At 45.8% G+C, this 21,622-nt stretch overlaps 1 protein-coding gene across 20 annotated transcripts in view; it reads left to right on the top strand.

Annotated features, from left to right (window-relative positions):
- The first annotated feature begins 2,216 nt into the window (after window positions 1-2,216).
- The window catches only part of PLEKHA6 (pleckstrin homology domain containing A6), a 199,170-nt gene continuing 179,764 nt past the window's right edge, over window positions 2,217-21,622 (top strand). For 5 of the 20 annotated variants that reach the window (XM_083745684.1, XM_083745701.1, XM_083745665.1 and 2 more), the window contains exons 1-3: window positions 2,218-2,759; window positions 4,226-4,302; window positions 6,837-6,894. In XM_083745684.1, coding sequence (XP_083601810.1) covers window positions 2,674-2,759; window positions 4,226-4,302; window positions 6,837-6,894 — 221 coding nt within the window. In that variant the 5' untranslated portion in view covers window positions 2,218-2,673. Of the gene's footprint in view, window positions 2,760-4,225; window positions 4,303-6,836; window positions 6,895-12,507; window positions 12,534-13,183; window positions 13,538-21,622 lie in introns of those variants that run through there. The other 15 variants (XM_083745662.1, XM_083745666.1, XM_083745697.1 and 12 more) reach the window with 8 other exon arrangements.

A 21,622-nucleotide genomic window follows, 5' to 3' on the forward strand; every position in this document is an offset into this window, starting at 1 on the left:
GTTTATGAACTGGAAGAAGAAAAAGAAGAATAAAAGGGGGGAGTGGGGTTGGGTGGTTATGCTTCTATTATCCTACTTAGCATGTGTGAGGGGTTGTGCCAGCGTTACTTGTATGGGTTCTCTTACTATTCACTTGTATTTCCCTGGTGGTGAGAGAAGTTGGGTGTGGCTTAGGGTGTGGTTGGTTGTCTTTGGTTGGCTGTAGTGAGAATTGTTTTTGTGCGTGAGCGGGGTTTGAGTGTGTATTTTTGAATCAGCTTAGCCAGATTGATTTGTATGCTGTTGGGGCATTTAATAGCAGCAATGTTGGAAGTCAGGAGGATGGGTCTTAAGCCATGCTCCCTCCCCAACTCTAGGTACTAATGCTCATGGCCATTGGGCATAAACATCTAGAGCAGGGGTAGTCAACCTTCTTATACCTACCGCCCACTAATGCATCTTTCTTGATGGTAAAATTTCCTTACCGCCCACCCGTGCTCAATGGAAAGAGGATTCAGCTTGTGCCGTAGAACCCCCTACCGCCCACCTAGAATCCTGAAACACCCACTAGTGGGCGGTAGGGACCAGGTTGACAACTCCTCATCTAGAGTAACTCATTTATTCTTCTAGAAGTCTGCAACAGCAGCAGTACAGGCAGAAATTGAACGATTGGTGTTCTTACTGCATTGCTACACCTCCATACTGGAATAAATGCCCCTTGCTAGTCTGCTCTGTCTGTTGTGCAGCTATTAAATGGAAAGAAACCATGTCGCGGGGGGGGGGGGACAGTTCTTTTCTGAATTCTGGTAACTCTGGTAAAACATGCTTTAAAAAATGTTTAAGGTTCTGTGGTAATCTGTAATGGTACTTAATTGCAAATGTAATTTAGCACACATTTCTAAATGCATTTTTAAAATGATGTGTTCAGATGAGCTGAGGGTGCTTCCACACTGTTACCAGTGTGCTAAGGTAAAGGTAAAGGTACCCCTGCCCGTACGGGCCAGTCTTGACAGACTCTGGGGTTGTGCGCCCATCTCACTCAAGTGGCCAGGGGCCAGCGCTGTCCGGAGACACTTCCGGGTCACGTGGCCAGCGTGACAAAGCTGCATCTGGCGAGCCAGAGCCGCACACGGAAACACCGTTTACCTTCCCGCTGGTAAGCGGTCCCTATTTATCTACTTGCACCCGGAGGTGCTTTCGAACTGCTAGGTTGGCAGGCACTGGGACCGAGCAGCGGGAGCGCACCCCGCCGCAGGGATTCGAACCGCCGACCTTTCGATCGGCAAGTCCTAGGCGCTGAGGCTTTAACCCACAGCGCCACCTGCGTCCCGCCCCAGTGTGCTAAACCTCCCTGCAAATGTTGTGCAAACATATCAGGATGAATGCCCAATAAACACGTAATCTGGACGTGGCCTGACTTCACCCACTCACACAGATATCCCGCACTCACTAGTGTGGATGAAACATAGTGAGAAACACCAGCGCTATGCCTCTGAATTGTGGAGAATTAATGACAATTAATGGCAATTCTACACATACCTTAACAGCAGAAGAGCCATGAAGGGGTTGTGTTGCGTGCCGCCAGTCTGGAAGTGCATAGCATATATTTAAAGCATGTTTCAAGCACATGGCTTTCCCCTAAAGAATCCTGGAAACTATGGTTTGCTAAGAGTGCTGGAAATTATACCTCTGTGAGGAGTAAACTACAGTTTCCAATATTCCTTGGGGTAAGGCCACATGCTTTAAGTGGATGGTGTGAATGTGACCTTAACCACACGACTGTCTGTTGAAAGAGCTATAATCTTACAATTAAGCATCATTTTGAAACAAAAGCAAACACTACCATGCTGTGTGTTTACTGGACATCTTCCCCCACACCCAGCAGCTGGGCAAACTGGTTTGTGCCAGTCTAAGCAGGGGAGTAGACACCTGTGATCTGTGATGATGCTTCAGCAAAGCAGCCTGGCCACTTGGTTATGCCTTGCTCCACTAGTGGTCAGGTTTCTTCTTCTCCTGGATTAAGTGCACAAGTGAGGCTGTCATTCTCCCGCTTGTGGTATAAGAGCTTGGAACACATGCCCCTGGTGATAAGCAGGCATTTATGACCTCTTCCTCCTCCCTCCCTCCCTCCCTCTCTCCATGGAGGGGAAGTTCTCAAACCCCACCTTTCCTGGTGAATAAGCTCTAATTGATGACTACGGTGAGACAGAAGATGCCTCCTGCTTTTGAAGGCGAGAACCACAGACACGGGGCTCAGTTTGCAGAACTCCCTCACTCCTCACCCAGAGTTAATTTGTGGTAATTAGATTGAGTAGGCAGAGGAAAGAAACTGCCTTCTCAAACAGTCAGGCAGTTTTAGCATGTCTGCCCTTGCTGCTGCTGCTGGAGAGGACCCTGTGGTGCTCCAGGTTTTTGGTGGAAGATCAACAAGCGGACCTTGGAAGGGTTAACCAGCCAGCTGTGTTTTTCCTCCCTCCTGGGCTATTTGCAGCAAAAACAAGAGTTTCTGTGGAAGGGCTGGGCAGCCTGCATCCTGGTGGGACTGGCTCAGGTGGGCTGGGTATCTGTGCTCTCTTGACTAGACACCCCCAGCCACTGTCCCTTCCTGCTGAAAGCAGGGGTGCAGGGGGGAGCAATTTTGGCTCTTTTTCTTCCCTGTTCTTGGTGGATTTTGCAGTGAGTGGAAAGGGCTTTATGGCCACCGAGGACATTGACTGGCTCGACCTGCCTGGCAGGTGGACTTATGGAGTTTGCAGAGACGGGAGAATCTTCTTTATCAAGTACGTTCAGTTCTTGCTCTGTTGTTGTTTGTGGTTTCCCTGCAGCCGTGGATGGTTGGAGGAGTCCCTGTTTGTGCCAGGTGCAGGTGCATAGACTTCTGGGCCAACTCTTTGGTGGGAATGGCATGTGTGTTTGTGGAGAGACAATCCGAAAGAATGCTAACAGTTCGCACAAGAGAAGGGCAGGATTGGGTTTTAAGTCACTGCACAGAGCAAGGGGTCATAGGCCACTTTGGTAAAGGACACTTTATTTAGTTTCATTTCATAAAACATATACACCACTTGTTGGTAGAAATCCTCAAAAAGTTTGCAAAAAAGATAGAACAATAAAATTATCAAAAAGAAACATGAATACTTGAGGCCTGATCCTCAGCACAATCACTTGGAAGCAAGTTCCATCCATTCTAAGCATGTGATTGTAAATGTCTTTTAGGATTACAACTCTAAACTGCATTTTGAATTTCTGTTTATATGATCTGACTACAAAACTTTCATTGGGGAGAACCTGCTGGCTCTTTCCTGTTTTGTGTACTGCATCACTGATGTTCATCAGCATTTCATAGAAAAATAAAATTTAAAAATGTCCTTAGCCCAGCTTGTGAAATGTTCCTTACCTGCTGCTCAGGCTGCTGTTTCTCGCCTCCCAGACGGCGTCCCATGAACTAAGCTGTGAACCAGGAAGTCCCCAGTTCAAATCTAGTTTCTGTCACAAGATCACTAGGTGGCGTTGGGCAAACAACTTTTCCCCCGCTTCTGCCCTGATGTCTGCAACACAGGGATGACAAAGCTGACCTACCTTGCAAGCTTGTTGTCAGGATTACTGAGAATATAGAACCTGTAAAAAATTACATTATAAAGCTGTATCTAAATTAAATATTACTATTGCAAGTGGAAACTTCACCAAAATGTTGCAGTATGGAGTGGTCTGTACGGTTCTTTTCCAGGATATTCCATTCTACCATCACACCATTTTTTCATCTTTTCTTCATCCGTCAAATCAGCATCCTGTGCCCACTAAGCATGCTCAACCCTCATTGCTCTCCCTGTGGTAGTTCCCTCTTGTGTGTAGATGATGCCATTTTTGCTATGTAAGGTTCCACACTTCCATAATGAGTTCACTCTTCGTATACGGGATACCTTTTCCCTTGCCCTTCAGGCATTTCAAGGTGACTTGGGTGATGTTCTCCTCCTCCCTGACACACAGCAGACTGGCTTAACCTTTGGCAAAGGTGACAGAGTTTAAAGTCAGGGAGCCCACAGGTGGCACCTTTTATTGAGCTGTACAGCTGTACTTCTCCTTCTGGTAGCCACTGCAAAGTCAGCCTTAAGTCTACCCTACTATGAATGCTCTCCTGTATACCAAAGTGTAGCAATCTGGATTACTCTTGGCCCTTGGGTTGGGGATGTTTCTTGAATATGGTGATAATCCTTAAACTTTCTAAATGTGATTGTTTTGCCCTTTGCAGCGATGAAACAAAATCTACTTGCTGGACACACCCAGGCAGTGGTTGTCCCGTCCAGAGTGGCCATTTTACTTGGTCAGGTAAGGAGATGCTATTACTTCCAATGCAATAGTTGTCTTCTTCTGTTGATAATTATCCTCCCTTCTTCTCACTGACAGAACATCTCTTGGCCAACACTATTTGTGTTAGAATAGTATCTGATATTTCTTTCAAAGAAGTGCTGGAAAATAGTGGGAATCCAAGGCGAAACCGATTAACATTGGTTCAATAAATGCCACTTGCTTATGCAGGGATAACACATGTGCTTTATTTTGTGTGTATCAAACTGAGATTTATGATCTATACCTGGAGGTGCATCAGGACATAGGTACATAACACCCTAAAAAAAAGATGTCCATTATTCAGGTGTAAATGACTTTACTTTGGGTGAGGTGAATCTGCAAGCAGATGACGCAGGAGAGGGACTTTCTCTGTAGCGATGCCATGAATTTTCCAGTTTTAAAAGTTCTGTTGAGAAAGATTAACTTTGCTGTTTAGTGCTGAATGTATTGAGGAAAGACAGATAGTATGGTTAAAATGCACATTCCACCCACAAGTGTCTCCATGACCTTTGAAATACCCTTCAGTGACAAACGTTTTGAAAGTCTCATGCAATATCCAGAATCAGACAGACACGGATACCAGAGTGTATTGGGTTCAGCTTATGGGAGTGGAGTGCTGTAAGGTGAAGCTGGCTGCAAATAAAAATATTCCTTGCCTGTACGTGGACTGAGAGGAGCATAGAAGCTGCTGGCATGGATGTAACAAACGAACTGAGCTTTCCATCAGTTTTACAAGCTACATCAGAGAAAGGAAGATTCAAGCATTCCAGTATGGTTGGAGGAATCCAGTGGGGCTTGCCTGTTAACAGCCTGCACTTTGTAATGAATGGCATTGTAAGAAGCCTTCCTATTTTTTTTATCGCCTGCTTCCTTTTCCTCCTCCATGCATCAATAGTGATGATATTATTAGTAGTAGCAGTAGTAAATTATAAAATCATTCTGGAATTCCTCGCAAGAAGCTCTGGCAGTGTTTGTGATTCTTGCTCTCTCTCCCACTCCACCCCCATTTTATCTTCACAACAATCCTCTGAGGTAAAATAGGCTGAGGAACAGTGAATGACCCCAGATTGCCCAGCGAGCTTTATGGCCGAGTTGGGGTTTAAATCTGGGTCCCCCTCAGTCCTCATCTGATATCTGAACCACTGCACCACCCAGTCTCAAAAAGTCCCTGATGTCTGCATGCAGTGGATTTATTTGTTGCTGAATTTATATACCGTCCTATATATCTCAGGGCAGCTCGCAGAACAAAACCAGAATGCAAAACCACAAAATATATAATCAAAATAAAAACAACCCAATACTCATTTGAGAAACCGCAATTTATGGCACAATGCTATGTACACTTAGCAGATAGTGATATTACTTTTTTGTGTATCTAACAGCACCAACCCTCTGCCAACAAAACTCGTCTAAACAGTACCCCAGCCCAAGGGTCTGTTTAGCAGCCTCAGCTTTTGCAGCTGGAGTCAATCAGGTCCCCGCCTTCCCAGGCCAGGTGGGAAAAGGTCTTCCAGGACTCACAGCCAAGATGGTCTCAGAGCTTGTTTGGCTGTAATTCCCATAAGCCTCAGCAGGAGATAATGGAAGCTATGGCCCACCAACACCTGGAGTGCTACAAGTTCCCTGCTCCTGGTTTCGAGGGGAGCAGAATATAAGAAGAGATACTCTGGTGTACCATTTTGAAAGTCAAATGCCAGCACGTGATTTGGGAGGAGATGGGTCGGTTTCAGGTGAAATTTCCTGAGATGCAACATTCCACACAGCTGAAAATCAGGTTTGTAATTGGGAAGCCGAAGAGTTGTCAGACAGGAAGGCCTCTTTCATCGAGGATCCCACTCCCTCCCTCCCCAGGGTTCACCTGCGGCTGTCCTTCGAATATAAATATAAATACAGAAGACTCTCCTGAACTAACACTCTGCCCTGAAGACAGGCAGCCTACATTTGAGTTTGGGGTCCAGTCAGGAACACCATTTCGGATTAGTATGTGTTGAGGGTGGAGGAGAGCAATATTTTTGAAATATTAACAAATTCTAGCACACTTGAGGTGAAATAGTAACCAAAACAAACAAACAAACAAACAAACAAACAAACAAACAAGTGCACCCCCAACAACAGCTGATGCTGTTCTATGGTGATTCATTATATCCCACCCTGTGTAGATTTTTCCAAGGCACGGTTGTCATGTGTCTTCTTTCTACCAAGGGCAGGCCTCTATTTGAAAGAGTCCTCTGTTGAAATATGGCAAACTTATCTGATCCAAATCAATTGCTTTTTGAAAAATTAAAATACTGTAAGTCAGGCGACCCAACTCTGGATGTCTTGCAGAACATTTAGTTTGCCCCTCAGTGTGTAGAACTGCTATGCTGCCCGCCAGAGATATATAGGTCTTCCTCCTTCATAATGCCACCCCTGTAGTGACTAACATGGGGGCCCTCTCTGCCCCCCATCAAACAAAGAGTTCCCCACTTCTAAGGAGTGACTGATGCCTGCTTTTGTCATTGTTTTTTTTTCAGAGATGCCCAAAGGCTGGGAGATGGACACGATGTCAAATGGAGCAATCTTTTTTATCAAGTAAGTTAGTTGCTAATTTTTAGGATAAGCCAAGATGATGGTCCTACTTCATCCAGTGCTGTTTGGTGTTTTAGATGGGGTTCATCTCCTCTCTTTTCTTTTTACAAGGGGAGCCAAAATGGTGCCCTCCAGATGTTTTGGACTACAATTCCCATCAGTCTCAGCCACCATGACTATTGTCCAAGGACGATGGGAGTGGTAGTACACAGTGGCTGGAGGACATCTCACTGTCTACCCCTGGCTTATTTGTTATAGGTAGGCTTGTTAACATATTTTTATTGTGGTTAACCACATTGGGTGCTTTGTGTAGAAATACACTGTATGAATTAAGATAAATACATTTTAACATCTTGTCCGGCCTGCATTCTCCATGGCCTTCCCTTCTGGAACCTATTTTGGCTGCTACATTCCTCCCCGGAGCCAGCTGGCTTCATGTCAGGGAGTTCATGTATTCTTCTGCGGAGCTCATAAAAGACCTTGTTCAGTTTCCAGAGCAGTAGTATAAAATACATTTGTTTGCATTCCAGAGTAGTGTCTTCATGTTCTTGATCTCTCTACATGTGAAGTACTTTTCCACAAGGTGGTGCCAAAGCTCACAATTTATACAAAAAGAGTGGTTGGGTCATTGACTTTCTGTCACTTGTCTAGAGTGGAAGGTGTTCAGCGACCAACTTTTGCTACGGTGTTTATTGTGCAGAATTGGTATACTATGTGCTGCTCTTTTCTTGAGTGTGTCTAAGGTCTTTCTGTTTATGCCAGATTTAATGACAGGATACTTAGCTTATCCTTTATTGCACTTATATGCCACCTTTCCTTCAGAGAGCTCAAAGTGGCATGCATACATGGTTCCTTCCTGTTTTCATTAGCACAACAACCCTGTGAGGTAAGATAGGCTGGGAGGTAGTGACTGGCCCAAGGTCCCCCAGTGAATTTCATGGCTGAGTGGGGATTTGAACCCTGGTCTTCCACCAGTCAATACTCAAACCACACTGAGTATCAGAGTAAATTGATAGTTATTGTGAGTGCAAAACTAAGGAAGAGTCACTAACATGTACTATGTTGCTGCTACTAGTACTCTAGAAAACAGGTATGGAGGGCATGGGAGTTGTAGTTCAGCAACATATTGGCAGCCAAAGGTCCCCTATACCTGCTATCAATGTCAACTTAGAAGCAAGTCCCATTGAGTTAAATGGGACTTGCTCCCAGGTAAATGTATATGTAGGATTGCAGCTCAGTCTGGATCCAAGCCCCTGATTTATCAAAACCAAAGGTTCTTAAACACAGAATGAATTCCTTGGATTTAGAACCTAACCCCATATTCGAACCCATTCAACAGCTCTAACCAATGTGAACAAAAACTGTTATTTACCTTCACTTGATGCATATAGTAATGTTCCCTTCATTATTTGGTGAGATGATACACAAGGACTACTCAAAATTGTAGAGAAGAAATATCTCTTTTCCTCTGTGTTCCTTCCCCACCCTCACAGGGGACAAACCAACACAGCTGCTAAAACTGTTCACACATATCTCTAAGCCAAACCATGGCTAAGTGCGAATACAGAATGAATGAATGAATGAATGAATGAATGAATGAATACATACATACATACATACATACATACATACATACATACCATGGCTGCTTTGCTACTTTCTTTGGTTTTGTTGTTGCCTGGAGCTAACCCATGGTTAGGCTTAGCAGCATTATGTCTGAACCCAGAATCATGGGTTGTCTCCTGCAGACAAACCTCAAGCAAATAACCAGGAGCAAACCTTGGCTACACAGCTCATGGTTTGTCAGAAGTGAAACAAACCATGACCCTTGGTTCAGACTTAGTTCTAAGCCAAACTGGGGTCTAGCTTTGGAAGCTGAAGTGGCAGCAGGATCAGGGGATGAGCAAAGCACTGCTATGATTTTTACCGTGAGTAAAAACAAGGACAGGATGCTACCTTGTCATTTGTCTCAGGCAGCAATAGAATTATATATTTGTGCTGAGCAATGGTTTAGCTTGATGTTATACATGAACTGGGCCACAGTTTGGATTGTTTTGGAGTAAAGAAGTTTGCACTAAGTGATGCCCATTGTGTTTAATGGGACTGTGATTTTTTTAAGTGAAAAGCTTTGCTTTTTTTTTAAAGATCCCTTTGGCAGCCTTGGGTAGCATGCAAAACAAGGCCTGTTTCTCTCTCCTCCTCCTCCTCCTCCTCCTCCTCCTCTCAAGCATGGTTGGCCGAAGCTTGCTTTGGCTGTGTTTAAGAGCCAAGTGGGCAGGGAGGGAGTTAATTCCTGGCTGCATCCTATCTGCGGTGTGGGAGTGGCTTGGCAATATGGGGCGCAATGGAGCAAAGCCTCCAGTGAAAGCCAATCCACTCCCATCATCCCCTAAAGCTTTGAGGGGATTAGAGGCTCAAGAGTAGTTATTTTTCCTTCCTGTGACCCCTCCCAACCCTGTACCATCTGTGGCGCCAGCTCTGCCCATTCAGAAAGAGCAGCTAGATGCCAGCCACAGACAGATACCCCATTCTGAAGGATCTCTCTCTGTAACTGAAACTGCAGCTCTTCTCATAGCCCCTCCAGACATCTTTGGACATTCCTCATGATTTGTGCTCATAATGGTATCAGGGCAGTTATACACAGGCCTGTTGTCAACGCTGTTTATGCCTGCAAAGGCTTCAGGGCAGACATACTCCATTTGTAGTTGGTGCATGTTCTATAACGTCCTGCTCAAATCCTTTAAACTTTTTATATTGCAAATGTTCAGGATTATTTTTTGTCCTGCGTTTCTTGCAGTGTAATGAAAGGGTGTCCCTCTGGGTGGGAATAATGCAATAACATTTGGGAACGATGCCAAAACAACTAACAGTATGGCATGATGTGTGGATGGTCCACCACTAATGTATCAATGACATGCTGCAGAATACATCTGCCAAACAAAAAAACCCCCAAAACCATTAAGGAAAAGGCCCTTAATGTTTCTGTAATACCTATTGGAAAACACTTGGTGGTCTGAGACCAAATTTACCCACAGAGGAGCTGCATATCAAGGCTGGGCAGCCAGCCTTGCAATATTAGGCAGAGTCAGTACTTTTCTTCTAGAAAAAGAGTGCTGGTACTGTGTACCCTTGAGAACCCCCAGAAAAAAGCACTGGGCAGAGTAAGGTGGTTGCCTCAGGCAGCAGATGCTGGGGGTGGAGTGGGGTGGGCAGCATCCATAAAGTGTTCCAGGACATACCTGGGTGTGCCTACAACCTGCCCTCTGCTTATTTGACTAGCCTGCTGCCTTCCAATACAGCAGAGAATGCTGTCCCTCCACTGCTGTGGAAAAACCCAGTTGTCTTCTGTATGTGCATGTTTGGAGGGACAGGGCAGGGCACTATCTTGTCATTTGTCTCAGGCAGCAAAGTGTGTGTGTCTATAGCTATAGATATACGGTTTATAAATAAAAATAAACAACAGCTTTTCTTTATACCCTCTAAGATGTTTAACTGTTTTCCAGCCCTTGACATTTGAACCCTGGTCTCCAAGGCCACCGCGACATACTTGATGTGTGAGTGTTTATGTGGGATATAAAGCATAGGAGAATGTGCTTTTTTATTATTAATGAAATTGAGATGCTAGCTAGTCAGTATAGGGCTCACCATTCCAAAAGGTGGGCCCTGTACACATTGTACAGAACATCCAAGCCCTGGCTTTTCCTGCTTAAAGGGACTGTCCAGTGAGGGGGCCAGGCTCAAATTTCACCAAAATATCTCCTGAAGCGGCAACTGAATGTTCAGTTTCGCATTCACCTTACAAATGGATGTCTGGTTCAAGCCTATGCAGATCTCATCAGGTCACCTGAATTAATGGGGCTTACTTCCAGATAAGTGGCGAATAGGATTGCAACCTTAAATCCTGCATACTGGAAGAGTCCCTGGTCTTCCGTTACCAAAATATAAAGTTGTACGGAAAACACAAAATCTTGTTATATTCACATAGTTACCTAAACCCCTTGCTATAACGAAGCAGTTGGGAGTCCCAAATATTGGCACAGTATCCTATTGTGCAACCTTCTCTCTGAGGAGTGCCAGCGTGGGGTGAGGGTTGCCAGAGAATTGTGAGAGTTAAACTAGACTTGACATGGGAGACCCGTGAACAAGATTTCTCATGGTCTTCTTTTTAACAGCTGGGGTGAGTGTGTTCATAGCTGGTTTGGACCAGACTATGCTGTGGTTGGAGCTGGTGGCTTTTAATCACTCCTGCATGCTATATTTCCTATTAAAGTACTCCCCAGTATTTGGGGACGTGGGTGGTGCTGTGGGTTAAACCACAGAGCCTAGGACTTGCCGATCAGAAGGCGGTTCGAATCCCCGCGATGGGTCGAGCTCCCGTTGCTCGGTCCCTGCTCCTGCCAACTTAGCAGTTCGAAAGCACGTCAAAGTGCAAGTAGATAAATAGGTACCGCTCCGATGGGAAGGTAAACGGCGTTTCTGTGCGCTGCTCTGGTTTGCCAGAAATGGCTTAGTCATGCTGGCCACATGACCCAGAAGCTGTATGCCGGCTCCCTCGGCCAATGAAGCAAGATGAGCACCGCAACCCCAGAGTCGGTCATGACTGGACCTAATGGTCAGGGGTCCCTTTACCTTACAGTGTTTGTTATTGGCTGGGGTGGGAGAGATGGCCCTTAATGCAATCTGCAAGACCTACTCTTGATCTGAATTTTAGCCATATGATGCCGCCACCCTTTGTAGCCTTGTAATGAAAGTAGCTAAAAGAAGAGGCACAAAAGGTAAGGGAGGTGGGACTGGGCACCCTCTTCTCCAACTGCGATTTGCCCCATGGGTGTACAATGCACAGGTACCATGTGCCACACAAACCCTCACAGCTGCTGTTAATCGTGATGCCCTTGGGGGTTTTGAGACTCAGGAAGTTAATGGTTTAATCCACTGTGTATATATACCTACCTGAGAGAGTAAGTACCATTGAATAGAGCAGGAGTTACTTCTGAGTAACCAGGCAGAAGCCTGTGCTGCGAAGTGCCCTCAATGCCCCTTGTTCATCACAGCCCATTTCCGGAGCTGGGATCAGGTTTCTCTCGGCAATACAGCACTGTCTGTTCTCCTATTATCTTTTCCTGGGATCAGGGGTTAGTTTCTCTGGACTGAATACCTTGATTGCAACTTGGGGATTGAGCATGCAACTCTTAGGTGCCTCATTCATTCAGTGTGTGCGCGCGCATATCGGTGAAAGGGGACTGTATGGTGCTACAGCCCTTTGCGGAAAATCTTCAGGGACAGTCGTGAAGGAAAGCTACAGGAGGGCAATTCCTTTACGAAGACTACCCCCAACCCCACAAACTGGGTTTCTGCCCCTCCTGTATGGAGCGTATTGAAAAGATGGCTGAACCCGCCTCCCTCCCTAAACGACGCAGCAGCATCTGCCCAGAAGAGCCGGCTACCGTGACCTGCTCCTTGGAGGAGCCTTTGCCGGGCCCCGTGAATCCAGTTCTGCGTCTCTGTCTCCCTGCCATGGCTGGACACTGACTTGAAGGGAGGAAAGAAGCAGCAAGACCCCCAGATATGGAAGAGGAGAGAGGGAAGAGAAGTTGTGCAGCGGAGCAGCCATGCCTTAGTTTCTGAGAGTGAATGAAAACAGGGTGAGCATCGGTGGTGCGTGTGAAGACAGAAGCAGAAAGACTGTGGCTGTGTATGCAGTATAATTTAAAGCAACCCCCCCCCCCAACCCTGGGCACTGTAGCCTCACAGAGCTGCAGTTCCCAGCACCCTTCACAAACTACAGTTCCCAGTATTCTATTTTTGGGGTGTATGTGCGCGCGCTTTAAATGTATGGCGTGTGCCCAGGGGCCGCAGCTGCATTGCTACAGTGATCTCCCTCGGTGGTCCGTGGTTCGAGTCCCTCGTTTTGGTGGGGTGGGATTGGGAAGCAGTGGGGAGGAGGGGAGAAAAAGACCACGAAGTCCGCATTTGCTTGCTATTGCTAACCTCACATTTCCAAAAGATGTCTGGACTTTTGGGTGCGCAAAGGGGTCCTCCGCATCGCCCAAGCCCCAGGGCTCCAACAATGCGCCAGTCCCCCGCCCCAGAGCCCCCCACCCCACCCAGACCCAGCTCTCTCTCTGTCTGTGTGTGTGTGTGTGCGCGCGCACGATCGGAGGTGGGTAGGTGGGGGTCGCGTGCGCCCCGCTGACGCAGCACCTTTCCCTCCCCGGCTAGGGAAGGGTTAACCTCCCACTCGGGTACTATTTACTCCTTGCGCTAAATGACAGCTCGGGCGTCACGTGACGTTTAAATCCCCCCGGAGAGCGCATGGAGCATGCCCAGCTCGGGCTCCTGGGGAAGGATGCCGGATTCGGCGGCAGCAGCATCAGCATCTCCTCTTCGCTCTTCCCCCTTCTGTTCGCTCTTGGCGAGCCCTGGTGATGAATGGTGGCCGCGGGGAGAGAGATGGTGAGGAGCGGCTAGCGTGAGAGGAGGACGAGTGAGGAGGAATCCATCCGAAGGAAGGCTTCTGCTCCAGCCGGGCAGGAGGAGAAAGGAGGAGGAGACGAGGGTCCTGGCTCGGAGCGAGCAGCAGCAGCAGGTCATCGCCATGGCTTGGAATCTGCCCACCCGGAGGCGAGCCGCCAGGAGCCATTGCACAGTGAGTGTCTCTCCCTCTCCGGCTCCTCCGAGAGCGGCAGCCTGCTTGCGCCGCGCGCCCAGTCAGCCGGGCAGCCTTGGACAGGTGCGGCACGCAGCGCCGGGGCTTCATGGAGGATGCTGGCGAGAGCCAGGGCAATGACAAAGAACCTCCAGCTTCAGGCTCCTTGCAGGAGGGGGAAAAGTGGGGGGTGGGGGTGGAGGGATGAAAGAGAGGCAGCAGCTCTGGGTAGCTTGCCTTGCAGCCCCTCTCCTGACACCGCCTCCCTTTCTGCCTCGGATGGACATCCTGCTGTGGCGTGCAGGGAATGCTACTGAGCCTGCCTGGGCTGGCAGAGCCTGAGGTGAACGTGCCAGGGTGCGTGTGTTGCTGCTGGGCATGCAGTCTGCCTGCTAAAGGGCTTGTGTGCCTGTGCTGAGCAGCTCTCATAGCCCAAGGGTGTATGGGCCTTTTTTGTTTTTGGTGGTGTGTGTGTGGGGGTGTACTGAGAGGCAATGCTGTGCCTCCAGGTACTATGGCCACCCCCTCCCCCGCCCCAGAAGGCTTGTCTATCTCCCTCAATAGGTTTTGACATCCCATCAGTGTTGGGGATCCAACTCTGGGAAGCAAGTGGAGTGGGAGGAAAGGAGGGGGGGGGATCTCGGCAGCCAATGCCAGCAAAGGATGGCCATAAAGGATGCCCATTAGCTTGCTCCAAGATCAGGGTGGGCAAGCTGTCATTCCCTTTGCAAGGCTTCTGCTGGAGAGAGGCATCTGTAACACACAAGAAGTGGGTAGAAATAAAGTAAAGGAAGAGGCAACCCCCCCCAAATAATTGCCTTAAACTCCCTGGCAATTATTATTATTTATTAATTTTTTTAGTTGCTCCATCTTGCTCAGGTCACCCAAAGCAACTTAAAACCAGTCAACCAAACAAAAACTCCCAACATAGGAGAAAGAGGCTGCTAAAAGATGAAGGTTGCAACCCTGTGTACACTTACCTGGTAGTAATCCCCATCAAGCACTTCTCAGACACTGTGAGTGAGGCCTGCTTTGTGTAGCCAGTAACATTTAAAAAACCCCGGAGACAGTGTATGTTTCATGATGTATTCTGGATGGGCTGCCAGGGCTTCGGGTTTGTCAGAGCAAGGAGGGAAATTGGTGTTTCCTCCTCTTAAGGGGCAGCGAATGCATGACATAACAGGGATGGAGAGCGCGCTCTGTTTTCTTGGCAGAACTAGGTCCCTTGAGTGGTGATGCATTAATGCTGCCTTCCATTTATCAAAGGTGCTATATTCAAACGCTCAAGCGAGAGCCCACTTCCAGATTAAGGAGCAGCATCCAGCTGCTCTAAACTTGGCCTTGCATTTTTTGCTTTAAAATCGGTTACAGGCATCATCTTTCAGATGCTAGTAAGGGTCTCTGTGCAGTTTATCTCACTAGTGTGGTCATGAATCCTGTGTGTGTCTGGTTTTTATAAATCTCTCTCTCTGATCCTTCAGAATGAGTTATGGGTAATGCAATGCCAGCACATATTTGGCTGTTGTCGCTGTCCACTTGTGGATGTGCTTTCACTGCACACCCATGCCTGGTCACAAGAGGACAGGCACAATTCCCACTTATGGCAATGTAACTGGAGCTGGGACAGGTCCAATGCATACAGGCACCTAATCTAATTTTGGTGTCTTAATTCACATTGGAAAGTGTGGCTCCTGACCCTTTGATTTTCTCTGCCAAATAGCTGCCACTGCCAGTAGCATCAACAAGATACTGCAGGAAATTGAGCTGCCTTGAAAATGGGCAGATCAATAGAAGCTCCTTGAGCTTCATCTGGTAATTATTTGATTTTGATGTAGGATTCCAGTTCTGTTCCTCTTCTTGACATGAGATCCTGGTGCCAAGCTTTGGGTTCATAGATAGAAGACACAAGTGGTTTCCTCTTTACCTCCAATTACACTATGTAGGGTGAACAAATCAATTTCTTTGCTTGCTCACTGTGTTGGGTCTAGTCTTTGACTTGGAGACATGCTTTGCTCATATTGTAGCTTAGACATGCTACAATCAATGGAGTTTGAGGCTTAAATCCTACCCTTTGGGCTGTCTACTCCCTTTTCTTCCTTGCATCACCAACAGAAACCAATTTGATCCCTTGCTTTTAGCATCATCATCATAATCAAACAGCTCCAATTCATATCTTCTATTATTAGAGATCCTTAGCAAGCTGACACAGCCTACTACACAAACCAGTTGAGCACTGATAAGCTGATTTAGTTCCATTATGCATTTTAACACCCCAGTCCTAAAACTGTTACTTGGTATCAGTAATACTGATGCTTGTAATATATTTAGTCAGGATGAGGGTATAAATGCATGCATATTCAAGTAACTGCTTTGTGGATCACAGCTCCAACAGGCCAATGAATGCATCTATGTTAATACAGCATGCAGGAAGTCAGCTCCAGCCTATGATACAGTAAATTCTTTTTATTATGCAGCTGTTAAAGCCCGGTAAACATGTTCAGATTCTTCAGATGTTATCTGTCTAACATGCATAATCAGGTCAATTAAATCCTGATGTTTTGGGGTGTTATGGTGTCTGAATGAATTTTAATGCTGTGGAAAGAAGCTGAGTTGATAGCCCTGGGTAGGAGAACAATGTTGTTGTTTTTTATCTCTCTGCCAGGTATATCACACACTAGCTTTTCATGCACTGTGCTTGAAAACAGGCACTTCTATGATTGCCTAAAGCAGTGGTTTTCAACCAGTGTGCTGTGGCACCCTGGGGTGCCTTGAATGATGGTCAGGGGTGCTGCAGGTAACACTGGCCTCTGTCCCTCTTTCCTTCCTTCCCTCCTCTAATGCTCTCTTGAGTCTCTGCCTCTCAAAGGCTTCCACGGTTGTTCATTGCAGCAGCCCTGCTGCCACCACTGCTGCCTCCCATGGTAAAGTGTTGGCTTCACATTCACCTTTGGCTAGTCTCTGTTGGGCCACAAAGGCTGGGGGAATCCTCTGCCCAGGCCTCTGTGGGGCACTGTGATGAGGCACCTCTCTTTGGGGTGAGGGGGGTAGCTGCCCAGAGGACTCTCAAGGACTGGAGAAGCGGAGGCTGAGGGAACACTCCACAAAGGAGGGGGTTTGAAAAAGGCTGAGAGGCTGCAAGGTAAGGGGTGACATAACTGGGCTCCTGAAAGGGGTGCCGCAGAAAGAATGTAGTTGGTCAAGGGAGCTGTGGACTCAAAAAGATTGAAAACTTCTGGCCTAGAGGCTATATTTTACTCACCATAGGCAATCAGGCAAGGGACCTTGGATAAATTGGAAGACAGTAGTTCCTTCCCACCTCACCCCATTTGCAGGGTATGATGTGCCACAACTGGTTAATATAGGTATATGGGCAGAGAAGCTCTTAACACATTTTTTTGGGGGGGTGTAAGCTAGTTTTTATATTTTTTGCAGACTTATTTGGAACTGCTGAGTGTGCAGTGACCACCTAGGCAGCCACTGAAAAAAACCCAGGTTTGAGAAGCACTCTTTTAATATCTTTGTGAGCAATTTCCTTCTTCCCCATCCAGTTTATCTATTTTCAGAAAGTGAAAGCATCCTATCATTAGCCTCATCATCTGAATTTTTTGGGGGGCAGCTGAATGACTACATTGTCCTTTTGTACTCTGTGGAGTCTTGTAGGGCTGATCCACCCTTATAAGTATATTCTCATAAGTCAGTGTTTTGGGGGTGCAACTTATGGGCATTGACTAAACTTAGAAACTGCTGGCCTCCAGTTGAGAGCATATCTTTTTGAATTGTTATTAGGGAGAATTCTTTTCTGTTTTTTTTCAACTTATGCACTTTTCAAATGATTTTTAATATACCTTACTTTAAAAAAATCAATGAAATGCAGTATAAAAACAAATTAAACGGCCGCATTAAAAGCCAGCAAGAAACAACCCCCAATAAAAATAGTAGACATGGTCATCAGAAACCTTCTGGAATAAAGATGTCTTCAAACACCATCTGAAAAGGGAAAGAAAGTAAGCTGATGGACTTTCCCAGGGAGCATATTCTCTCCCTGATTCCAGTCAATCAGATATAACTCACAATGGGACAAAAAACAAGACCCTAATGCAGATTTTAAGGCTCAGAGTGGCAGAATGGCATAGTCTGCAATTTTTAGGATACAGGATTTTTGCTCGTTACAAGCTGCTTCAATGTGGCCAGGAGAGAAAATTGGAGTTCTCTGGTATCTGAAGAAAGGGATGCTTATCTTTTTGACAAACAGGATTTCTCTGAGCCAAGGAGGCATCTTCTTTTTGATGTTTCTGAGAATTCCAGACGACCCATTTGTTGAGCTGATAGGGCGATTAGACAATGTTGCCTATTTAATGAGTATTCATTCTGATTTGTGTGGGGGGATGCTAGAAGGTCTGCCACAGCAAGTGTTATCATACCCTTCCCAGTACATTTTCTCACCACAGAGGCGGTTTTTAGGGTGGTGTGTGACTGGTTCAGTTGCAGTGGGGGCCGCACTGCAGGGGGCACCACAACAATGCTATAGAAGGAAGCATGAATTTTAGTGTTGCACAGGGCGCCACTGAAATTTGAGAGCCCATACTCCACCATGGCACATCACTTTTCTTACTGGAAAAAGTCTGATCTTCAAGGGAAGCAGGTTTCTTGCACAGGAGCTCCAGATCAACTTTAACTGTGCAACCTGAATTTGCCATTATGTGATTGAACCCTGTTCCAAAAGAACAGTTGTCTGGAAGCACCCTTTGAAATGAGTGTAGAGAACTAGGTTTAGGGGCTTTTCTAGATCACCTTATTTGCATTATAATGGGAATTTTCTTGTAGGATCCAGACATTCTTTCTCAAGGTAGTGTTTCTATTGTAGGACTATTGTCTTTTTAAACATCAAAACTATGGTGTGCATATGTTTTTATTATCTGACATCAGAAAGGAAAAAAATACATTTGCACATTAGCTGACATTTCCCGTCTTGTATAGTGGTACCTTGGTTCTCGAATGGCTTGGCTCCCAAACGCTGCAAACCTGGAAGTAAGTGTTCTGGTTTGCGAACGTTTTTCGGAAGCCAAACATCAGATGCGGCTTTCGATTGAGTGCAGGAAGCTTCTGCAGCCAATCAGAAGTTTTTGAATGGTTTCGGGAGTCAAATGGACTCCTGGAATGGATTAAGTTCGAGAACCAAGGTACCACTGTACACTGATGATTTTCAGACTTTCTACCTTTCTGTTGAGGAAGCTGTGCAGGGCACCTGAAGAATCCATTGCTTATGATAAAGGATTGTCAGGTTGAGTGATTGTTCAGGTCAGGCGCTGGCCAGAATTCTTAGGCCTCAGTATTGTCCCACATGAACTGAGAATGTGCTATATACAATTGCTGACAATGTGTCTGCACATGCTGAAGGGAACAGTAATGGTGGACAATAGAATTTTGTCCACTATCACTGATCTACTTGTTGTAGAGCCTTGATAAACTAGTTCCAAGGAACCCCAGAGTTCCTCAGAGCACATTTTGAAATCTGACTTAACTTTAGCATGTGACTGAAAACTTGTGTGATCTCTGAAAATGACATCCATCCCTTGACCCAGAAAGCTTCAAGCCTGTTATTTATCTCTCAGAACTTTACTAGGCTTGGCATATTCTGTGCCAGATGGTGGTTATAATGACTGTATAATCCAGAGACCAGTGAAACAGTATGGCAGGTTCTGGCTCAAACGCTACAGGAAGGAGGACAGAAATAAGGCCACACTCTCCTTGAGCATTTGCTGGATGCAGTGGGGAGGAAAGTTGTTCACAAAATGGCTGCCATGGGAATGTGGCCATTCACAAAATGGCTGTCACCTTTAAAGTAGCAGAAAAGGAGGCAATACAAGAAAATGGTGCAAATTTGGGAGACTTTAATTCAAAGTCTTTGGAACTAAGGGGTCAGTCTTGTGAAACCCAGCTTAAGAGAACTGCATGGCAGAATCCCAAATATCATTTTATCTGGGGGGGGGGGGGAATGCAAGTGCCTAATAGGTCTTGAGCAAATATCCTTGTGGGTAGTTAGGGGAGGTCAGATTCATCGGGTGCATGCTTTTGGCTGGGAGAAAGGTTGTCATGCAGAGTTTGTTATTGTGCATGTTGGTCTGTGGCCTAGTATTAATGAACCCCCATTGGTTTTCTGTTCTAGCAGTTGGTTGAAATGGAGGCAGAATGAGCCCCATAGGAAGAATAAGATGTTTTTCATACAGATGAGGGGGGTGGAATCTGAATTAATTACCTCCTGTTTCCCAAATAGGCTTAGAACTGTCAGAACTAATTTTCCCATCTGGGGCTTGCAATGCATGGCATCCTCGACAGGGGAGAATATTATCTTGTGGGGGAAGGGAGGTTACTAAAGAGGACGGAGGTACGTTTGCCCCCCTCCTCCCTCCCAGTTCCTTGTAATTCTGCAGCTATGATGGAAAAGCTTTCTTCTGCCTTGAGAAAAGTAAAATAAGGACAGAGCAAGCTGTGTGACAAATGGCTTTCAAGCAATTGCTGTCCCAGTAGCAGGCAGCCTGCCAAACTATTTAAGCCCAATAATAATATAGTTCAGCAAATCTGAAGCCACCTAGGAAAACAGCAGCATTCAGCTCGCTGACAGGCACACATGCTTAATGCTCCATGCTTAAGTTGGAGGAGAATCTCCCAGAAACATTTACAATATGGCGTCTACTGGACTCTACTTCTAACAAAGACTATCCAACAGAGGGCAGTGGTGAGTAACCTTAACTAAGCTCAGTTGCCATCCTTTTAACAGCTAGTTTTAGATTTCCCTTTGAATATTTTCTGGCATGTTATGATTATTAGTGAAAAAACATGGTGTTCTTTGTTTTGATCTGTTTTGAAAAAATGATAATTTCCCCTTTATTTTTTTTTCAACCATTGATTCCAAACCCTGAAAGAGTTCAGACTGTGCTTTTGTGGGTGGGTGGAGAGATTGGGCCACAAAATGACTGGCTTCAGAGTACATTATGTGATGTAAAAAACTCAGCATTGTGTATTATTATTATTGCTTTATTAAGGTGTGCCAAAAAATACAGAGGCTAAATGATTAAAGTAACTGAGCCAATGATATTTCAAAAAGATTGTGGGTCTGAGTACTGCTTTGATGTGCATGGCACAAAATGGCTTCCTTCATTTCCCCTCAGTTCTGCGTAGATATTACTGATTCACTGGGCTAAGGAACAAAGAAGCAGGTGTGTCGTATTGTTCATGTAGTGTTATGTTGTTCATCATGCCATTAAAAATGTATCTGATTATCATGTTTCTGGACCGTTCATTATTCATGAAATAAGGGTATGTTTTTATTCAGATTAAGTAATAAAAACCTGCTGTGATATTTTTCTGTCCTTGGACTGTCTTTGGTTTTAGAGAATCCTGCATGTGGATTCAGTGCAGATGTTGGCTATCACCTGGACAGTTTGCCTATTTCTTGTTATGAAAATATATAAGCCAGAATTACTTTCAGGTTTTGGATCTTGGAACACTGAATAGTTCTGTGCAATTTTTGGTAAGTCTAAAACCCAAATTTGCTGCCAGACTGCTGGTAAGGTGTGTCCCTTGCTTTAAAGCAGCCTCATGGAGCAGGCCATTAAAATAAATATAAGTTGGGCATTAAAAGAACTGGCTTGGCTGGTTTAAAAACAAGGAAACAAGCCCCTGGATGGTTTGGTCGTGTCTGCTTATGATTGGGTATCAGCAGTTACCACTCATTTCCAGCTAAATACATAGCCTGTCAAGGGCTGGCCAGTCTTTATAGACCACGGGCTTTGACCTGGTGTGGTCTCATGCATTTCACAAGCATTGGTCCCTGAAGCCTTCTGACCTTGCTGTAGATTCATTATGGCAGCCATGTTTGCTTTCTGAGTTCCCATGGTAACCAAATAGTAGGAGTAAGTGGTCTCGAAATGGCTTAGAAATGAAGAAGGAATAACAGCGACCCTCAAACTGAAGAGTGCAAAAGGATAGATTCTGTGTTCTGAGGATTTAAATCTGAATGCCTCAGTTTACAGAGGTTCCAGGACATAGTCCCTATATAGTAGCTGTAACGAGCAAGACAGTCTG

The sequence above is a fragment of the Podarcis gaigeae genome (genome assembly GCF_964106915.1).
Source record: "Podarcis gaigeae genome assembly, chromosome: 6".
Classification (NCBI taxonomy): domain Eukaryota; kingdom Metazoa; phylum Chordata; class Lepidosauria; order Squamata; family Lacertidae; genus Podarcis; species Podarcis gaigeae.